This window comes from Phycodurus eques, chromosome 14, assembly GCF_024500275.1.
Source record: "Phycodurus eques isolate BA_2022a chromosome 14, UOR_Pequ_1.1, whole genome shotgun sequence".
Taxonomy (NCBI): domain Eukaryota; kingdom Metazoa; phylum Chordata; class Actinopteri; order Syngnathiformes; family Syngnathidae; genus Phycodurus; species Phycodurus eques.
In genome coordinates, this window is record NC_084538.1 from 14,869,495 (window position 1) to 14,890,847 (window position 21,353).

The 21,353-nt window shown below is 41.1% G+C and overlaps 1 protein-coding gene across 2 annotated transcripts in view; it reads left to right on the plus strand.

Annotated features, from left to right (window-relative positions):
* Positions 1 to 21,353, plus strand: part of arid1b (AT-rich interactive domain 1B) — a 200,337-nt gene that overhangs the window by 63,752 nt on the left and 115,232 nt on the right. For both annotated transcript variants that reach the window (XM_061696435.1, XM_061696436.1), the window contains exon 4: positions 3,638 to 3,745. In XM_061696435.1, the coding sequence (XP_061552419.1) occupies positions 3,638 to 3,745 (108 nt within the window). The remainder of the gene's footprint in view (positions 1 to 3,637; positions 3,746 to 21,353) is intronic.

Sequence of the window (21,353 nt, forward strand, 5' to 3'; positions counted from 1 at the left end):
ATGCAGTACAACAGAATATAAATGGTTTCCCAGGGTGTTGATTGATTGATTGGATGGATGAATGGATGGATCGATTGATTGATTGACCTTATCCAGTCCTACCCCTGAATCTCAGTTTATTAATAATTAATAATTGATTCTAATATTGTTTTATTCACTCTATTCTATAAATGTATGCAAATAATATCAGTTTGCAAAGAAAAGAGATTGAGGCAGATCTTAAGATCATGACTGTAAATTTGCCCTGGCTGTTTCCTGTTTTGTAGAATGGTGGCTCTGTCATGCTCAGGTATTTTATGCTTTTATTTGTTTATTTCATCGCTTCTTGAATTCTATTGCTCAAAGCAGGCAGTCATGCAGATTGAAACAGTTCACCTTGCCCCTTCCTTGAATGTAGAGTTCAAAATTGTGCAGTGCAACCAGTCAAAAAGGCCAAGTGCAATTCTTAAATGATCTGAGAGATGAAAAATGTCCAATAGAGAAAAAAAGAAACTGATCCCTTTTAAAAGATGACGTGTCTTTTGACTATCTGACCGTTTCAGAGGACGCCTTTGACCCCACCCTTTAGGAAATTAACATTTTAATTCTGGGATTAACAAAGGCGAACATCACACTAGCGTACAAGCTACATTTGAAAGCGGGAGCATGAAGGCTTCGTACTCCAAACCAGCGTCAACATTTCTGAGCGTCTCATTCGCTGTCTTCCTGTGACTGAGATTAACGCAGTGCTGCAATATTGATTTTTGTCTGCATAAAGCCTCTTCGGCTCTGTATATTACACCACATTCAGCAGTCATCTATTCAATCAAATCTAATATTACACTGGCTCTCCACACAGCTGTCTAATAGCATTTAACTCACAGTTTGATTCCTCTGCCTTCCCTCATGTACTTCAAACGCTTGCTTTCAATATCCTTCATTCGTTTCCACTATGCCAAGATGAAGTCTTTTGAAAAGCACGGAAGATGAATGAGTGTGCGCCTCTGTGCATGCTTGCGCAAATGTGTGTGTGGAGACAGGATTAGCCGTGGCCTGAGGCTTAAGGTATGGAGCGGAGTGTATTTTAGAAGCTTCTAAATTAGCTGGGAAATGGGATTTTGAGACAATGGAGTGGGGGCACCTCAAATGAAAGGATGCACTCACAGCCCTCCTTCATTTGCCTCTGATGTTCTACGAGACTTTTTTTCTTTTAATCAGCGCTCCTCTCTTCATCTTCTTGTTCTGCTCCTCCTCTCTACGTTTTGCCCTCTCGTCCTCCACCTGCCCTCCGTCTCTCGCTCCCTCTCTTTACAGTTGACAGCAATGATGTAAGAACACGAGAGTAAACAGTAGTACGAGGCTAACCCCACTTTGACCCACTTAAAACAGAAATTCCCTTGAGGATCCACACAAGTGTGCGCATAACCACACACACACACACACACACACACACACACACTACAGACTCATATGCCCGAGTAAATATTGGACCTGTTTCAGCTGACAGTTGGTGTGTTCTACACTCTGTTGTCTGTGCGTGGCTTTTTTCATCTATGAAGGGTATTTTTTTTTAAATAATACAGTTACGAGAATAGGACCAGACCACAACCGGTCACTTTTAGCTATGTGCCAAAGGATTTTGGTTTCAGACCGAACACAGTTGTCGTTGCTTGTCGGATCCATAATATGGTATGGTTTTCACAAATAATGGAACAGTATTTTTTGCTTTGAGTCATTCATAGTTAATAAAGGCAAACATCATGGTCTGCCTTATTTTCCATGAGGCTCTTTTTTTTTTTTTCTTGTTTTGGTCCATCTGCCAATCAAATAAGTCAACTATTAGAAGTGAGGCACCAGCAACATGGTCCAATTTCTATGTTGGCATGCCTCCAGTTTCCATTAGCAAAGAAATTATTTGTTCAAAAATAAGTACAAGTATCCATTTGGAAAGCATGCTTAAAAAAAAAAAGAGAACATGCATTTCACCAACAGAGTCAAGGCAATTACTGCGGCTAAATATAAAGAAAATTAAATATATTGCAAGAAAATGAAGGCAAGAAGAAGGAAATGCAAGAAAAATGACATGCACAAGCCACCCACAAAAGGCAATACCATCAGCAATGGACAGAATCAAAATATATAGCTATTATGAAAGTCAAAACTTAAATATGTAATTATTCAGAAAATGCCGCTGTCACTTGTTCAGGGGAACAGCAGTATGGCTGCATGTTTCAAGTGATAAAAAAGCCACCTTCTTAGTGCTTCTGGGGTTTAATTGGCCGATAATTGAAATGTGGATTTCCAGGAACTACTCTGGGGCTTTTAAGGTCATTACATTACCTTCTCTTAATAATGGATGAGTGAATACATTAACTTTTGTCTCTATGTGCGTGCAGATGTTCTGGGAGCTCGCAAACTGTGTATGCGCTTGGAACTTTGGTTGGAATATTAAGTTTATATCAGATTTCACGTGCAATCTCCTCTAAATTCTGCACAAGAGTAATCCAGCTCTGCTGCACAAATGACTACACTATTAATTTGTTAATAATAGATTCACTCCAAGTCTCTGGCTCCGAAAGGTAATCTCCTGCTGCAACACGATATCCACTCGCTGGCAGGAGTATTGCCCAAATACTGCAGTCTAATCACACAACAGATAAGGTTGAAGAGGGGAAAACTGATTTTGAAAGTAGAAAACTGAGGATGTGTGGTGCATTAATGTGCTGCTGTGCATGTATGTTTGACGTGCATCACCTGCGAAAGCTTGTGTGTGTGCATGTGTGTGTGGATGTGCGTATGTGATCCTTTGCCTATCAGTTATCACTAATCCTTCCACTCAGAGCTCTATAACAAGTCGCCATTGTGCTGCTGACGCTTAACATGATGGAGGAACGACCTCAGTAATGAATAAAGGAAAGGAAAAGAGGGAAGGAGACGCTGATATGAAGCGAGAGACAAAGATAGGGAAGGGGGGCAACACCTCCAACAATGGAGAGAAAATTGCATTACACTAGATAGGTTTGTGATTACAGAGGGAAAGAAAATGACTTGGATTTAACAAAAGGACTGAACGCATGAGTGTGTGTGTGTGTGTGTTTCAAACGGATAAAAGCATGAACGAATTTGGGAGTGTGGTGTGCTGATGGGCTGATGATATGTCCCTACATGCACTCTACCTGTGTTTTATATTGTGCATTTTCTGCACCATCAATTTGAAATAATGTCCTGTTTTTGAATAAAGGTTTGAAATTTAAAAATGTATTTTTATACAGTTCACAAATTAATTTAAAAATAATTGACAGAATAATTGATTATTAAAATAATTTTGTTGCAGCTCTATTGTACATTTCAGTTCAGCAAACCTGAAACTCTCAATTATTATCAATTATGTTACCCTTATATACAGCTATAAATGTTCTGTTTTGAGAATTTCTTGGATGACAATATTACATATTTTACAAATTAAATTCATGTTCTTTTAAAGATTGCTGTAAGTCATTAGATAGGGACATTCAAACAAGCCAAAGAGCAAACATTTAGTCTCTTTGCTAATTCTAAATGGAAGTATTATTCGTATAATATTTATGTGCTGGAATACTGGAGTACTGTTAATTAGTATTTAGTCGTGATTTTGAAAATCTCCTTCTTTCTTTTTAAGGAGGCACAGCAAGAGAATTACAACACCAGAGGTCCCGGCGCAGGAAATTCTGGGAAGAGCAACAATGAGGATGGCGTCTCCTCTCAGCACCGCCCTTCCAGTCTGCCGGTGAGTGAGTAACAGTGTGCTGGCCCAACAAGAGAAATGGCTAAAATGCAGCATGATACATCAAGGAAGTGCTCTCTTCCACATCTTAAAAATAATTTTGGAGTCTTTGCTTGTGTTTGCGGTCATGCCGTGGAAGGAAACGTGGCTTTAAGGCCCATTTCCAGCGTTTTCCTACGTGATGTCTGATGTTCACTTCTGAGTTCTAGTTCAATCAAATGCGTCTGTTTACCTCATGGCTCACTTCTTTGTCTCATGTTTGTGTTTTGCCTGGGTCCATAGCGAGGGTGGAAGAGGCCTCAGTGGTCACAGCATCATGTGCTCTCTCACAGTAACACCTACAGGCACAGAGAAGCATATGCGTGGTCACAAGCGCTTGTGCTGAAGCGCGCAGTCACACATGCAAACCCACGCGCACTGCCTCTTGGCATTAGGGCTCGCTCAAACTTGTTAAGCGGGCTGCCAGCAGGAGTAATTGAGGAAAAAAATGGTGAGACGAGGATGTTCTATCAGTTGCGGGCTGCTTTGCTTTTTGGCCTAAACTAATCAGTTATGCTCTCAAACGGCTCTCCTGCTTTCCTAAGAATTTAATAAAACAACGTTTACCAATTCTTTGGCTGAAGCTTCTTGCGGTGTCTACCAGAATTTGCTGGAGGGAATGTGAAATGTGCGAGGTGAAGGGTATAAACTTTAATAAATGAACTCAGGATGTTTGACATGAAGCTGATGTTCGTTTTGCACACGCACACACAGAAAGCAATACACGTGGAGGACTTAAAGACGCAGGAAGGTGTCTGAAGATGTTTGTTCTGTCATTGTATTTGGAAGCTACATTCCATTAGGAACATGCACATTAAACAACCCGACTCTGCCCCCACTCTGCTTTTCTTTCTAAAGTGACATCATTAAAGTACCCCGACACTTCCCTGCTGCACTGACAAATTGCCTTGATGTATCAGTGTGTGAATTGTGTGCGAATTCAGAGCACCCCCACACAACCCCTCAGAATATATCGCTATATCGCAGTTCATCGTTCACCCACCCACAATGTTGTAGATTTAAAAAAAATATATAATTTTCCAGTGTAAAATGTTGGTGTGGAGCCTCAAAATCTGATACAAGGTCGCGATGGTAGATGTGAGGTGTCATATGCTTGGTGTGCAGTAAGAGTCGCAGACTGTATTTTTTTGGTTGCAGTTTTCCAGATCTGTCGCTTTCGGCCACGTCGCTTGGTGTGCAGCGTGCCTAAAGAATAAAGTGTGTTTTAATAAGTTAAAGTGTATTTTAATAAGTTGAAGTCTGTTACGATAAGTTTAAATTGGCTTAAAGAGTGTTCCCCAGTATCAGACAGGACGTGTATCCATGATGGATCGGTTAGTCACTTAAACTGTACACAGCACTTACATGGTACAATTTGGAATGGTAAACTGTCCTCTGTCTTGCATTTCTATCATGTGTGAAGGTGATGCTGCTAAAGCTACAGTATAGTATGACTTAACTCATAAAAGCACACCAGTGTAACCCTTGGATGAATTCAACCGAGGACATAGCACAGTGAACAAAGAACAAAAACTGAAGACATCCAGCACTTACTTGGTATTCTTTCATTTTGTCCGCTTGGGCTTTTATAGCCACGTTTCCACCGAGTAGTTGGGTTCGGTTTAGTTTCGTATGTTACACATTTGTTAGTGTTTTCATTGTAAAAGGTCCCAAAATATTCTGTTCCACTTTCCGGTACCCTCATTGGGGTACTGTTTGCAGCAGTACGGTGTGGTTTTGTGTGTGTGTGTGTGTGTGTGTGTGTGTGTGTTTGTGTGTGCAATGCGTATGTGCATGTGTGCGTGTGTACGATCCTTGTTACATTTAAATTTAATAGCGCAACTTGAAGAAAACCAAAAATGCCATTGAATTGGATCACAATGGAGAGAAGTCACGCTTCAGCTGTGTCCCCGATTATGAGCACACATATTGGCACACAGCATACACAAAGTTGCATTTCCCTTTGTTTAGTCAGTTGATGAGTTCCACACTGTAGTGCTGCTACGATACCATGCTATTCAAGGAGCTGATGGTGTTATCCTGTCTAGAAGGCTCACGATGGAAATCGCGTATGGTATCGTAACGAACTGAACTGTATTGCTTCGTGGAAAGCTGAATGACTGCATGATGAAGATAAGCTTTGTTGCAGTCGTTCCATTGGTGTTGCATTGTTCCACCCCTTATAAACTGTACCAGTGGGCCTGCCAAAAATGGTACAATACGGGTCAGTTATTTTGGTACCCTTCACAACTTGATGATGGAAACAATTCCATACTGAACCAAACTTTAATGCTTGGTGAAAACATTTAGAAAGGGAGAGCAAATTTGCTTGGCATTGGATGTGTTCTCCAGCGAGCTGTCATGGTGCAGTTGTAACCGTTTTTTTCTCTCCGCATTGCTCTTTCTCTCCCTCTCTCGCTCACGTTTGATGTCAGATCTAAAGCTGCTGTCATCTCTTCTTCCTCTTTCTCTCTGGCAGGTGGGAGGGAGAGCAGGTCGCCAAAGTGTCATGTTGTTGTTTTGGGACGCGTCTGCTGTTTGATGTGGTGGGATTTGTGAAGAGAAACGAAAGGGAACTTTTGTGACTTCTCATGAATGCAAGTCAAAGTGTCCCATGGAGTCTTGAAAATGTGTTGCTACAGATACCTCCAATTCCATCTCATTTTACAGTATCCGTGGTGTTAACAAGGTTGGCGTATAATCCATTTAATTAATTCTGCAATTAGTGCAGAGAATCCGTGTGTCATTCATTCTTTCCTTTTTCAATTGGCAATTAAGAAATAAAAAGTGACTCATCACTTTATCTGTTTTTAAATCTAACACAAAAAAGGCAAAGAAACTAAAAAAATGCCTGGTTTTAAATTTTTAAATTTGTGGCTCTGATCAAAAATACAAATTGAAACTAGGTTTGACTTTAATATTTAATTGTTCATATTTATGTGTCGCTGAAGTTTGTCAACTACCATTAGTAAAGATAGATTAGCTTGTTATCCATCAAATGATCCATTAGCCATATTATAATATGGACAATTATGTATTGTTCAGCGCATGGGTGTCAAACGCATTTTAATCATAGTTATGGTTTCCCTACGAGGGCCATTATAACTGTGAAAATCTATAAACGTATAATCTGCTCACCATATTATTAGGTAGATACAATTGTCCGTGCATTTCATTCTTGTTATATTTATTGTTTAACAACAAATTGAATTTGAAATTGGAGTTAATGGAAAGTGGTGATAACCAAATATAAAAACTATTGTTCAATTGAGGTGAAGACATTTGGTGGGGGGGAAAAGCTTGTAAAAATGTGAAGAAAAATTGCAATTCGGGTACACATTTTCTACCCAAATGAAAAGAACAAATCCATTTTGCAAGAAACACTTGTAGTTTCACTTATTTACTTTGGTGGGCCACAAAAACGATATGGTGGGCCATAGTTGGCCTACGGGCCTTGAGTTTGACACATACAAAATGGTGTGACTCCGAAGGAGGAAGGCGACGACAATCGCTTTCACTGTTTGTCTGTCCGAGCGCATTGTTTTCAACTCATTCATGTCCACACGGTACACCACATCAATCGATTAATCGATCAAACAAACTTCAAACCAACTTCTCTTCCTCTCCTGCCACTCGTCCACATGGACGCGGACACACGTGTAACAGACGTAAACAGGTTAAAAATAATGACGTACAATATTGACTAATATTTCTTTTTTCGATTGCCGATTTAAAATGGAAAGAACAAATGATACACTGCTTGTATAGTTCATCTACACACCCAGAAACACTTGGCAAATTCATTGGATTTAATGACAAATTCATTTCTACCTTATATAATTAATAACGCTCAGATATGACTGACTTAACTGAACTGTTTACACTGCATCATACTGAGAGACGTTTCTAAAAAAATTGTCCATCCAACCCAGCTGAATCATGTCACCAAAACGGTTGTCAATATGATGAAGTGCAGTTCTCCGGCATTACAAAGTGAAACCATGATAATATACTGTACATGTGGCTAAACTGATATGCTAGTGTAAAAGCAGGACATAGCAGCATAGAAAAGCCATTGACTAGTATGTGTGCTTAGCAAAGTCTCAGATGTTGTCAAAAATGGTGTCATCCAGAGGCTTTAGCTAAAGTAACAAAGACACGCTTGACTGCCAACATCTTATGGAGTCACATATCTTTTTGTACCGTACATATGTGGTGGTTTTGTGAAATCTGTTTTTGAATAGTTGTATCTGTTCATCTTCACCATCCTGCGGGCAGGCACACATTTGGTTGGGGAAAAAAAAAAAGTAAATTCATTTTCTTTGGAACCTAAGAGATCGGCCAGTCATTCCACCGCAGGCCTTCATTTCGAAATAGGTTTTCCACAAAAAAAGAGTGGAAACTTTTCATTACAATTGCCCTTCTGTGGTGGCATCACAAAACAACACACACAAAATGCCAAACGCACAAAGTTAATAGCGGACGTCTCCCAAAATGTACTGATGCCTCATCCATAGCATTGGATGAGTCAAAACATGGCAGTTTTTCTGTGACAACAACTCAGCTTTTGACCTTTGTTTAACTGTACAACTAGATTGCGTGACAATTTGGTTTTATTTCATGGTGCCTGCGCAATTTTGTAACAGACTGGCTATACTGACCTACTCTGCTATTTTCTGCCATGTGTGCTCAGTGATTTTACTGTTACTGGAAATTGAGCAAGAGCGAGATATCTGCGTCTTGCCTTAGGTTGCATGGTAGTAACAGTTCTTGCAGTGCAAAAACAGTTAGGTAAAGAATCCAACAGCCAACACACACACACTCACAGACAAACACGCGCACATTTCCAGTCATTACATGTTCCCAGCTCTCCAGCACTCCCCTGACAGCCTGCCAAGCTGCCGTGCCGCCTCCTATGCTCCGAGACATGGGAGTGGATGGCCAGCCATGTGGAAACAGAGTGAGAAGGGGGTGAGGAGGTGAGTGAGGATGGGGGGCAAGAAGAGGACAAGGGGGCAACTAAGAGGAGAGTGAGAGAGTGCGTGAAGCGTTGAAGTGAAACGTGGTTATCTTTGTGTCACTTGTTTGGGGTGAGAGGGATGCCTAACGCAGGCCAGCGGGTTCTGGCAGCAGCATGTTATTCGCTCACTTTCTGAGTTAGATGTTGCTGTATGTCTTTTTCTGCTCATTTGCCCCACTGCTTTTCTTTTTTCTTTTCTTTTCTTTTTTCTTTTTTTGCCCTGGGAGAAAAGGGAAAGTTGTCAAATACAAACTCTCCCTCCCACTAGTGTCCAGCTTGCCCTCCTCTGAGTGTCAGGTCATGAATGATTGACAAGACGCAGCTGGAGAGGCCTGCTAACCTACTCTCTCTCTACCTTCTCACTCCCTCCCTCACACACCTCAATCACAAACGGACACACGAACACATCTTGGCACCGAAATATGCATGCACAAGGGCACTGATGCACGTTCTGCCAGTTTCACACACACACACACAAGTGCAACAAATGTGCGCGTGCTCTATCAGTGTATGTCAGTCTGCCTCGACAGTATGTGCCCTGACTGGCCCAGACACACTGCTGCGTTTTATTTTAGAGTCGCCAGGCACGCAGACAGGCCAGCAGTCATGTCATCCAGCAGGGTTACATTCAGCCTTCACATTAGCTCACACTGGAGAAGGTATAGTGGACTGACACAATGACAAAGTCTCCCACTGCATTTCCCATGTAGCAATATCTGCTGTATGAGATGTTTCTTTTATCCTTTTTTATGGAGGTGGGGCATGTGAGAGAGAGCGCAAGAGTTCGGCAGACGCAGAGACCAACTGTGCCCTGGATGCTACTGCCTATTCTTAGAAGGTGCAGCAGCTCCGAAGGCCGCAGACGCTCCCGGCCACCGCCGCCACGAACAACGTCGCATGTCCGAGAATAGGAGCGCTAATCTGAAGCCAGTTTCACATTGTGAGGAATGCTCCCCGGGCGGCCACACCGCAGAACCAGAACGGTCGACAACTTGCGAATCGCTTAAATGTTAGAAGCTCAGAGACATTTTTTAAAGTCTTTATTTTGCATTATTATTAATATGGCTCATATTTTAATGCGATTTTATTATATGGATTGCAAGGAACAATATATAGTAACTTAAACTTCAGTCTGAATCGGGGCGCCATGCTTCGCTACATGTGCACTACAACAATTTGATTCATCCCAATCAATCAATAAAGAAAGCTAATGCAAGAAATAAGCACGTTATACTTAAATATAATTAAAGCAAAGTACACTACACTGGTTTATTATTATTTTAAGTGACGGTAATAATGGCAACAGTAGTGTAAAAAAAGTATTGCAATATTTGTAATTTTCTTGAGTTAAAAGTTTTATTTTATGAGAGGACTAAAAATTGCTTCATTTACATTGGTAAATTAAGCAATTATCTGCAGTATACATTGCAGTTTTCTGAATGAGTGATTGCTCCAAAGACACGACACACTGTTTTCGAGTTCTATATTTTGATCCTACTGATTCCACTGTACTCACTTCTTAAACTTACCCCTGCACACACACAGTCTGCTTTTTTATCACCACAGACCCAGATATCATGACACTGCCGGTCAGAAGAACTAGCTTCATATAAAATGCAGACAGTCTAGTTTCACGCTTGTTTTCATCTGCTCCTCATGAATCATTTACCGCACGCACAGTTTCATGTGAACTGATTTTCTATTTTTTTCCCCTTCAAGAGTGGTGAACACGTGTTTTTGCATGGGGCTACCATGTGTCCCCCCACGGCTTGGAATTATAGCTGCGCAAGAAGCGGAAATGATCTGAGGTGAAACCCTTTGCCCCGCACCATCAGCATCCCTTTTTAAGAGTTCACACGTCTGGAGTCCAATTAGAGTCACCAGCAGTTCTGTCCCACAGTTGTGTCTTTTAGGGAGAACATGATACAAGTCAAGTTTGAAATGAGGAAAAGTTGAAAAGAAACCAGCCATTAGTTGGGGTTTTAAACTTCTGTGTTGACTCTGAATTCCTCCCTGCGTGAACCCACCGCGGACACCGCGCTCCTGTGGAGGAGAGACACACTAAAAGAAAATATCCCAATGGAGATGTGTAAAATATTTTCTTTTCTGAAGGCTTTTAGTTGTATATTGATGGCTTGACACGGTTCTACCTACTGGGAGCTCTGCGGGCCACTGTAGGTTGTTAAAGCTGGTAACACAAGGATGAGCAGCAGTGGCAGGGGGTTGAGGTCATGTTTTTTACCCAACTGCCCTTAACAGGCTGGCTGGTGAGAAGGGTAGAGAAATGTCTGTGCGCGTATACTTTTGCATGCGTGCGTCGCCAGTGTGTGACAGGCTTTATGGTTTGAGACTGAGGGGAAATGGAGAGGGATGAACTTGGTTAAGAAAACACTCGTTTGGTTCTACTGGCGCCTCTCCACCCGCTACGGGGCAGGAAGGAGGAAGAACAGGGCAAATAAGGGGAGTGCAGACGGACTGTTGAAGGAAATAAATGTCCCCACCGAATGGTTCCTTTTTTTTTTTTTTTTTTTTTTTTTTTTATCCTTTGTCTATGAGTTTTCTTCATTGACTTGGTGTCTCCTGACAGGGCTTGTTTCGACTCTGTACCTTGAACAGATTTGGAATACCGAACAAAATTGAACACAATAAGGACATAGAGGTTACTCATGGATGTGCAGATCCATCAACACAGACACACACACAGCTCATGTGTACAGTATTTCAATGACTAATTAAATATGGCATTAACAACCTATATGATAAATAGTCGATTATAAATGGAAAGTGAATGGCCCAATGTTTGCTTCTGTACATATGGCATTCCTATGGATCTGATTGTCCGTGTTATGCTTTTTTGTGTGACCCATACACAACACGTAGGGCATTCTACAGTGTGTACAAAATGAGGAGTAAATGGATGAACGCACTCAATTACAATGAATGATTGCGTATTTTGTCACATTTTGAAATTGTTCAACATCACCTTAGCTCATTTTTTTCAAAATGAGATGGACTTTTTGCCTTCATAAAATATATATATATATATATATATATTTTAAATTGACAAAGAATTACTCCACAGCTCAATTGCATATACTTGATATGTCGATTTCATATTCAGAAACGCTAAAACTTCTGGCACTAAGCGTCCTTTCATGAATAGTGATTTTCCGTCATTACGACATAAATTTTTAAATTTGCAGTTTAAAGAGTTTCAAATTTTATTTTGCCTGTCTGAGAAGAAGATTGGAAACATCCATTTTATATTCATTAATAGTTCCGACATGGAAAATATCCATTAGTAAATCACTTTGTAGGTCTGTCTGCATGTGTGCGTGTGCATGGAATTGGTATTTAGTATTTGAAGCTCAGTGACATATCTTTCCTACTCCCTCATCCTTTCTCTAGTTTTCCCAATTTTAGTGATAGCATGGAAATAGAAAAAGAAACATTGAAAAAGATGAAGAAAGATGAGCTACGTCTCCCCTTTTTTAATTTGTATTTACCGTGACCTCTCCTTCATAGCTTCCTCTGCCTCTGCCTCACTTCCCCTCCTCTCCTCTCACTCCCTGCCTTCAGTCCTCCGTTGGGTTTATTTTTATGCCTGATCCTGGATGCCTGGCGTCCCAGCACGTCGGCTAAAATGGAGGAAGGAGCTCATAGTGGACTGGAGGAACATGTGAAGGGCTTGGATGAAGAAACGAGCCAATTGGAGGAGGAACTCAGCTGTCATTAGCATGGCTCCCTCTGGCTGCTGGGAGGTTGCAATTACAGCTGACTTTGAAGTTAGGGGCAGTAACAGCACCAGCGTTTCTATAGTGAGAGCAACCGTGGTTTATCATGCATGATCCACACTGTAATGAGTCGTGATGGCACGATATAGTGCCGTTATTAATCTACTGTCATAAAATAAGTGCACTTTCAACTCGTACACACACACACACACACACACACACTCACACAAACACATCAGACACATAATTGAGTCAATGCTGAAATGCATTCACACACACACACACATACACACACTACCTTACTCACTCACGACCCAGTTCACAGCTGGATTCCAGCTTCACGTCGAGCCTTTTAAAGATTAAGATGATTTTTTTTTTTCTCTCTCTCATTATCTTTGAGAAGGTTTAACTGGCTGCACAGTGTGCTCACAGGCAAAAGGCGAGTGAAATTACACACACATGCAAAGTTGCACAGACTGGAAATAGCTGTGTTGGGCTTGTTTGAGCGCCTAATACTCCACTGAGTTCTGTGAATATTTGCATGCCGTTTGTTTCATCAAACACTTTGAGCGAGGCTAAGTAGAACTGGATAGATAGCTGGATTAGAAGGGGTGCGTATCACGGTGTAACTTGTGGTGCAATGAGCAATATTGTGATTAAAAACTACGATACCACGTTACAAGCCTTTATGAAATAATTATATGCATTATATTTGAAAATAAATCTGTAATACATCACAATATCTATTAAACTGAAGAAGGAAACGTGTAGAAACTAGCTGCAGTCTTATTTCACACGCAGCATAAATAAAAAGAAATGTATTAAAATAGGTTAAACAGAAAAACTACACTTGCTTTGCCAATATGATGCACTGTTGACACTGCTTGGCGAAAAATACTCACTTGCATCATATTAAAAACGTGTTGAGATAGCTGCAAATGTCTTGTTCTCCATGGTAGAGAAGGGGAGACAAGAACAAAAGATGAGAGGAAAGTGCCACTTGACGTGTTCCGTTGGCGTGCATGTTTTGTATATGCGCACAGTAACTATCATAACCAGCACATTAGTCACTTTCCTTGCGCTGTCCTGTATACATGTGCAATCATTTATTGTATTTAAATGTATTATTTCAGAACATTCAGAGTAAGATTCTTACACACCTTTAAAAATCTGAATATAAATCATGCAAAAATTGAATAATCATGGAATTTATGGTTAATTTTGCCCATTGTCAATCATGGAATGCAATCCAAGATGACACTGACTACATGAGTATTGCGGTGGACAGTGCAACATTATTGTTCTTCTATTGGATGTTTACCATTTAACAATCCATAGCGAGAATTTCACTGTATAACTTATCAGACTCGTAATTTTGCGGAGCCAAGGATAACTTAGAAGCGTGAATGTGTGTGTGTGTGTGTGCGTGCGTGTGTGTGTGTGTGTGCGTGCGTGTGTGTGCGTGCGTGTCTGTGTGTGTGTGTGAGTGAGTGCGTGCGCGTGTCTGTACACGCGTGCGCTTATGCTTGCGTGCACGTGCCATGTCCCATGCACTGGCAGGGCCTATGATTGCTGATTTGATCAGCTGTCTCTCGCCAGCCGCAGTTATTGCATTTGTCAATATGGTGCTATGAACTTTGCAGACTCCGGCAAGATGACAACAGCTGGACGTCGGCCAGAGAGTATGTGCGTGCCTGTGTAATTGTCAAAGTACTTTACATATATTTGCCCCTCTGACTGTGTGTGGTCTTGTGCGTGCATTATCCTTTCTTCAATCTGTCTCTATATATTCAGCATTGTGTCAGACTTTGTTTCGTATCTTGAGCTACGTTAATTTTAGACATGTTTACTACACTACACTGATGAGAAGTAACAAAGTCTAATACGTTGTTAATGTACAGATTATTCTTTTTTTAGGTCAGGCTACCTGGGTATTTGTTTTTCTTATGACATTTGACTTTAATGGCCATATGCTTCATAGCAGGAATGACCAAGTGCATAAAAACAACAAAATACAAAATGCTGGAATCACAGAAAACAAGTACAAAGGAAAACATTTTGCAAACACACACACACATAAATCCCAAAACCACTGCAGGAGAGAAATTCTGGAAGTTCACGGACACAACCGAAGTTCGCCAGGCCACTAGGGGGCGCGACTCCCGGGACGGACCAGTCGCGACCAGAGGCAGCACACGTATGTATAGATAGACATGACAGGCCCATTTTGAGCTCCATGCCGACGGTGACACGAAACTTGCGAGACAAGTTTTTCCTTTTCCGTTGTTTTCTGTGATTGCAATTTCATCTTGCAGCATTTTTCTTTTGCTATTATTTTATGTGCTTGTTTGTTTTTTGTTTTGTGTCGTTCCTGCATTTGCAACATATGGCCGTTTACAGCGCATTTGCCCCTGTCGGGCACCGTAGAAAACACACACTTTCGACTCCTTAGTTTGTCAGAATAGGCGTGTTGCACCTTTCAACCCCTGACAATAACAGCAAAACTTTAAAAAGAAATATAACTAGAGAGGGGTGAAGTCTCTCGCAGTTGAAATTTCGATTGACAGATTGAATGACGATGCCACAGATTTGGTGAAGCAAGATTTTCCCCATCCACGGCCTCATTTGAGAATTGTTTCATCCTTTCAGAATTTAGTTTGCACCAAAGCTGCGTCCAAGTATGATTTTTTTTTTTCCCTCAGTATGAGCACTATGCAAGTTAATTAAACAAGGGAAACATTTTGTGTCCAGTTTTTTTTATTATTATTTTTTTTTAATTTGATAAATCGTGCCAATTTATCAAAATGGATATTCTACATAATTGACAGTAAAAATAAATGTTTCCCTTTTTGCTTCTGTACTTCAGTCTGTACCTTTTTACTTTTACTCAAGTAAAGAAGTTGAATCAGTACTTCTACTTTTTTATCCAAGTATCTGCATTTTACTGAAGTAGAGTGTGAGTACTTTTGCCACCAGGCGAAAGTGTAGTGGGACGAAAATGGTGCTTGCGTAACATTTGCTTTGGTCACACTGAGTCACACAGTCATACTTGCCTGTACGCTAAGTGTGGTCACAAACACTCTGACACACACTCAGTGATGTCACCGATGGCCCGATTTTCCAGTCTCATTGCTCTTTTGGAGGTATGCGGCCATCTGTTAGACTCGGCTAAACGATAAATGCTCACCCACTTCAAATACACACACTGCATCACTGGAACTGTGAGTTACAATTCCACTGCCTGCTGTTATCATCAACCTCTTGCCTCAATACTACAATACATACAAAGAAGAAGGACCAGCCTCAACATTAACTACACAAGGACGGTCTACTGAGACGATTGCAAAGGTTGCCGCTACAAAAATAATATTGCTCAGCTTTGACACTGTCAGAGTGCTAGCAATTGTATTACAGCGTATACTTTGGATTCAAAGGCAGTCGTCCAGTCGGCAGCACCACGGGGAGTTTTTTTTCCTAGTTTTATTTGAGTAGATCTTATTATTGGAACCTGTTGGTTTTGGTCAACAATTTTTCTGGTGTATTTAAAGTGTCTTAAACAGCAGGATGCAAAGCAGTGAGTTACCATTTAAGTGCCTATGACCATGCATTTCGGGTTGAACAATATGTGGTTGTACTTTGCAATCATGTTGAATTGAACTGCATTATGCTGAGTGGTGTTTCTAGTATTTTAGTATCCCTTATTTAGTGCCATGAGAATAATAGAAAAGATGCTTCTACAAGGAATATGATGCAGTGGGGTGGTCATAATGGTGTATGGACTGCAGTCAACCGTAGGATGGGTATATTATTTTGTATTAATTAAACATATCTTTGTGTAATTGTTAAAATGGTTTTATTTCTCTTTAGTGATTAAATGATTTTCACTGGAGTGACAAGTGTTTGACTTTCATTAGTTATGTTATATGATGATACATATTTGAAATATGACATCACAAATAACTGTCTTGACAGAAAGTATTAATGATGTCCAGCCATATTTAGACATTTTAATAATTTTGTACACAAACAGACAACTTTTCTACACTTGCATGGTTCCATTTGCTTGTTGTTACTTTGCAGAGCATTTGTCCTAATGGCTTGTGTTTCACCCTAATGTGTCAGATCCATTAGCAGCCGCGTTACTGCCACATCACTGCTTATTGGTTGATGGGAGAGGGAAAAAAAAGAGCAGACTTTAGGATGAAAAAATCAGAGCACGACACGGAGAAAGCTGTCTCGGAATTGAGTTGTAGCCGATATGATTTGGTGTCTTTCAAGTGTTTCTGTCTCTTCTGTTTTTCATTCCTGATTCTCATCCTCTTTCACCCTCAGGGCTTGGGTGGCGTTTATCCCTCTAATGAGCGACCAATGTTTTTTTTTTTGTTTTTGTTTTTTGTAGCTGTTAGCGCATGCATTTTGGATTCAAGGTATTTATCATATTCTCAAGTTGACATTTGCATCCTGTTGTAGCAGTTTCATGCCAAGGGTCTGCCTGGTGGAAGTGGCCACTGGGGCTCAGAGTAGTTTGGCACAGTGGCCCGTGTTGCATTGTTGCATACTCCCCGCCTTATCAATATGCATCTCGCTGGGAGCTTTGCACTTGACATGATTGCTCTTGAAAGGGCACAAAACACACATACTGTTCATGCACATGGTTATAGTTGTTTGCTCAGAGCAAAGGCAGCTCCAAATCTACTGTTAAAGTAATATTTTGTCCAGCGAATGTGGGCTTATTGAGTGCTGCATGGGTCGACTTTGCCTGAATCATTCTTCTCCTACACACTCATATATACAGTATATTTTACAAACACGTTCACACACATACAAAGAATGTGACAAGGAAAAAAGGTATTGATGATCATCTCTTATGACAAGATTTTAATCTTTTATATTATAAAGACATGTTGGAGTAGTGTGTGTTTCCAACTTCATGTGAACAGCTTGGCAAAGGCAGGACTGTGCTTCAGTACGCTAAGCTAGGGCCATGAAGACATGCTTGGATGAGTATGGTGTAGACGAACATGAGAGCCCTGACATCAACCCCGTCAAATAGCTTTGGGATGAACTTTGAGATCATAGGCCATCGGGTCCATCACCTCACAAGCATTGCCGCTGACACGGTCCATAATCTTGTAGAAAGTGGAAGCTCTCAGCTCAGAATCTCCTTCCGTCTTCACTTCCTCTAGTTGTGATGACCACATCTGCCAGCCCTTTCTGTCTGTGTACTTGGACTCCTGCACAAGAAAGCATGAGCTTTCTTGCTGAATTTGCACTTGTTGTGTGCATGGGTGGGGTGGTTAAAATGATGTGGAAATCAAATTCACCTTGAAGTGTCCTTCTCTCGCCCTCCTCACCACCCTCATGTTTTTCTTACCTTTACTTTGAACACGCTGAAGCACTCACTTCAAAGCAAGACACCCGCACGTGTGTGTGTGTGTGTGTGTGTTCGGAGTCTATGGTTTGAGATGGAACAGGGCGCAGAAGCAGAAAGACCTGCTGCTGCACTCCTCTAACATCCCATCTTTCCCTTCATCCATTCCCATCAAAGAGGAGCCAGGCTTAGAGGAGCATTTGTCCTTCCTCCATCAAGCCCCTCATCAATGAAAGCGACGTGGGACAGCGGAGAGGGGAGGCAAGGTCAGCAGCAGGAAGGAACCAAGGATAGGGAAGAACTCCTTCTTAGAGAAGGGCAGAAATGAATTGATTCAGATGGAGAGGGGAGGCGCCCTAGGTGAGGATGTGTCAGAGAGACAGAAGCGTTCTCATTTGGGCCTGGTGACCTTTGACATCCTACTGAGGGCAGGAGGAATTGCTGTAGAAGAGATGGGACCCTTTTGATCAAAACTCCATTCTCTACGAGGGGAGTTTAAATGTAGGGACATGACGGAGTGATGGAGTACGTGTGTGTTAATTAGGACTCCAGAAGTCATTACCAGGATCTCACCATGCACACGTGCACATCCAAATAAAAGCAGCGTACAGTTTACATTTTATTTTGACTTCATATAGGCTGCGGGGGCCGGTCAGAGACTGTGGACGGGCCCGATGTGGCCTGCATATATATATATATATGGTTTGTCCACCTTAGGGTCGCAGGAATAAAATATTTGCCACACAACAGCATTATTGTGTGCTTCTTTCAAAATTCTCACATTCATACAGTACTACATTAAAACATTGATATTGAAAGAAATATAAAAACAAAAAACCCATGACACTAAAGCCAAAAAATATTTGGACCGCGAGAGAAGAAAGTTCCCTACCGTACCTGCAGTATATTGCCAGGCCAAGAGACATCTGAGGTCACCGCATAGTTCTCTTGCTCCATTTTTTTCCCTCATTCCTCCTATAACATATATATTGTCCACCAACTTAATTCTGCAACCCTTATGGGAAGAAAAGTCCACAGGAGACGGTTCCTCCACAATGTTTTTACCCCATCACCCACTTTATTAGTTTACTCGTCTCTGCTTGCATTCCGTACACCTTCTGTCTGAAAGCGCAACTAGATTTAAAGACATGTCGTCACACCTTATCTCTGTAAAATATTGTGACACAAAACACGTGAATGGTAACATTAAATAAGATGATGTGAAAATAGCACCCCCTTGCTTTTTCCATTACAAGGTTGTATATATTTTCCCTTGTTTGTTATTGCCAACCTCGCCAGTGTTCAATGGCAATTTGCTTTTCTTTTCCTCCTCATGGTTGCGCCCCGATCTCATCTGTTTTTCCCTTTGACCTCATTGCTTCATACTTCCCTGTCTTAACCACTCACAGACTCAGAAAGCTGTCATCTCTATAAGTCGTTTTCCCTTAAAATGCATTTGGATTGGCTAACCACAGCTTTCGCTCTCTTTTTTCACCACTTTCATTTAAGCAGAACACTAGCCAGGCAGCTGACCTCTGGGTCAACTGGCTCCAAATAGGCTTCCCTGCAGAGCTGCACACTGGTTTTACTCAAGTTTGTGCCCCATTTCTGACGTTTCATCTTCCTCTTAGCTACAAGCTAACGAAAGACAAGGAAGGGTGCACAGTTGGGATTTGGGTGTGCATTACTGGTTCTGTGGTTTTCAAAGGGGCTCGAGAAGGCGACTGGCTTCGCATACAGTGGTGCCTTGAGATGCAAGTTTAATTCACACCGTGACCACGCTCAAAACTCAAAACACCCGTATCTCACATCATCGTTCCCTTTTGCATTGAATAGAAATGCCATTCATCCGATCCAGTATCCACCCCAAAAAAGATATATGCCTGTAAGTATTGTTATATTATCTGTGTACTGTATATTATCTCGCCACCATTTTTGTTCAAATGTATGTTGCTTCTAAAACCGTGACTATTGATGCTAACCGTTAGCATGCCGAGGGTGTTTCGTTTGTTAGCATTAAGCTAAATAGACCTTTTTGAGTTTGTTTGACAAACTGCTGCTTATTGTAAAGTGAGTTGAATTGAGTTCACTGCCACCATACAGGGCGAGTAGCTCACATTTGCACTCACAAGTCAAAGCAAAAGGACAATTGGCGGCTCATGTCTCGAACAAAACTCAACTCGTGAGTCGAGTCACTCGTATCGGAAGGCACCGCTGTAGTACACTACAGTGGAATATCTAATATCGAAATCAAGTTTAATTTTTGTAAGATTCGGAAACAATCTTTCTCTCCTAGCGCTGGAATCATTATGTTGCCGTAAAACATTTCTCAACATTCTTTTTAAATGTTACAAATGTGAAAACTAGCTAACCGTGATTAATATTAAAATGTAAAAGCAATACCAGCTCCTATCAATCTAACAACAAAATGTGTGATTTGATTGGGAAGGTTTGGCTTCTATCAATTCACATATTTTAACTCTTTACACAAAAAGAAAAGGCAAGTCAATGCACTGCAATAAATCAAATCCAACCAAAATGAAATATCTCAAATCAAAGCAAAATATGCTTGTTTTTTCTGCCAATATAATACTTCTTAGCAGGCAATTTTTACATAACAATATTTCACTTGCTTCATGTATTTTCTTCCCCCCCAAAAAATCTCAAGAAATGATAACTTGTTATTAGGGGTGGAATGATTCATCCACTACATCGATGCGTCGATTTATATCCCTACGATCTAGCTTGCTCAGCTTAGCTCGCTACCTGCAAACACAGAGATGTGTTTGTGATAAACACATCGCGAAACAGATATCAAGTGTGGGTAAAGTGTTGCGATTATCATGTGTAAATGTGTTCAGTAGAAATGCTGAGAACATTGCTGCATGTGTAACTAAGTGTGCCCGTTGAAGAAATAGTTGTAGCTTTTGAAAGAACGATAGGAGAGAACGAAGAGCAACTTTGTTGGACAAAAGAGGAGAACAAACGACAACATCAACTACTGGACACTGTTTGCCAGCCTCATGTTGTTACAAAGAGCAGGTTTGTTCACTTATTTAGCTCGCTCTGTATTATTAACACTATTCCTAAAAGCTTTTGCTAGTTGAAACCTCACGGTGCTTCGTTTCTAGCCATTAGAACAGGGATTCTCAAACTCTTTGGGTCCAGGGACCACTAACAGTAGAGACATTCTTTTTTTTTTTCCAAAGAACCCCCTCATAATTCTACCATTTCTTTTTGAGGAAAAGAAAATGGGTGTCACTGACGGTGTAGTGGTACACTCGCCTGACTTTGGTGCGGGCGGCGTGGGTTCAGTTCCCACTCAGTGACGGTATGCATGTGAGTGCAAATGGTTGTCTGTGTCTATATGTGCCCTGCGACTGACTGGCGACCAGTTCTGGGTGTAGTCTGCCTTTCGCCCGAAGTCAGCTGGTATAGGTTCCAGCG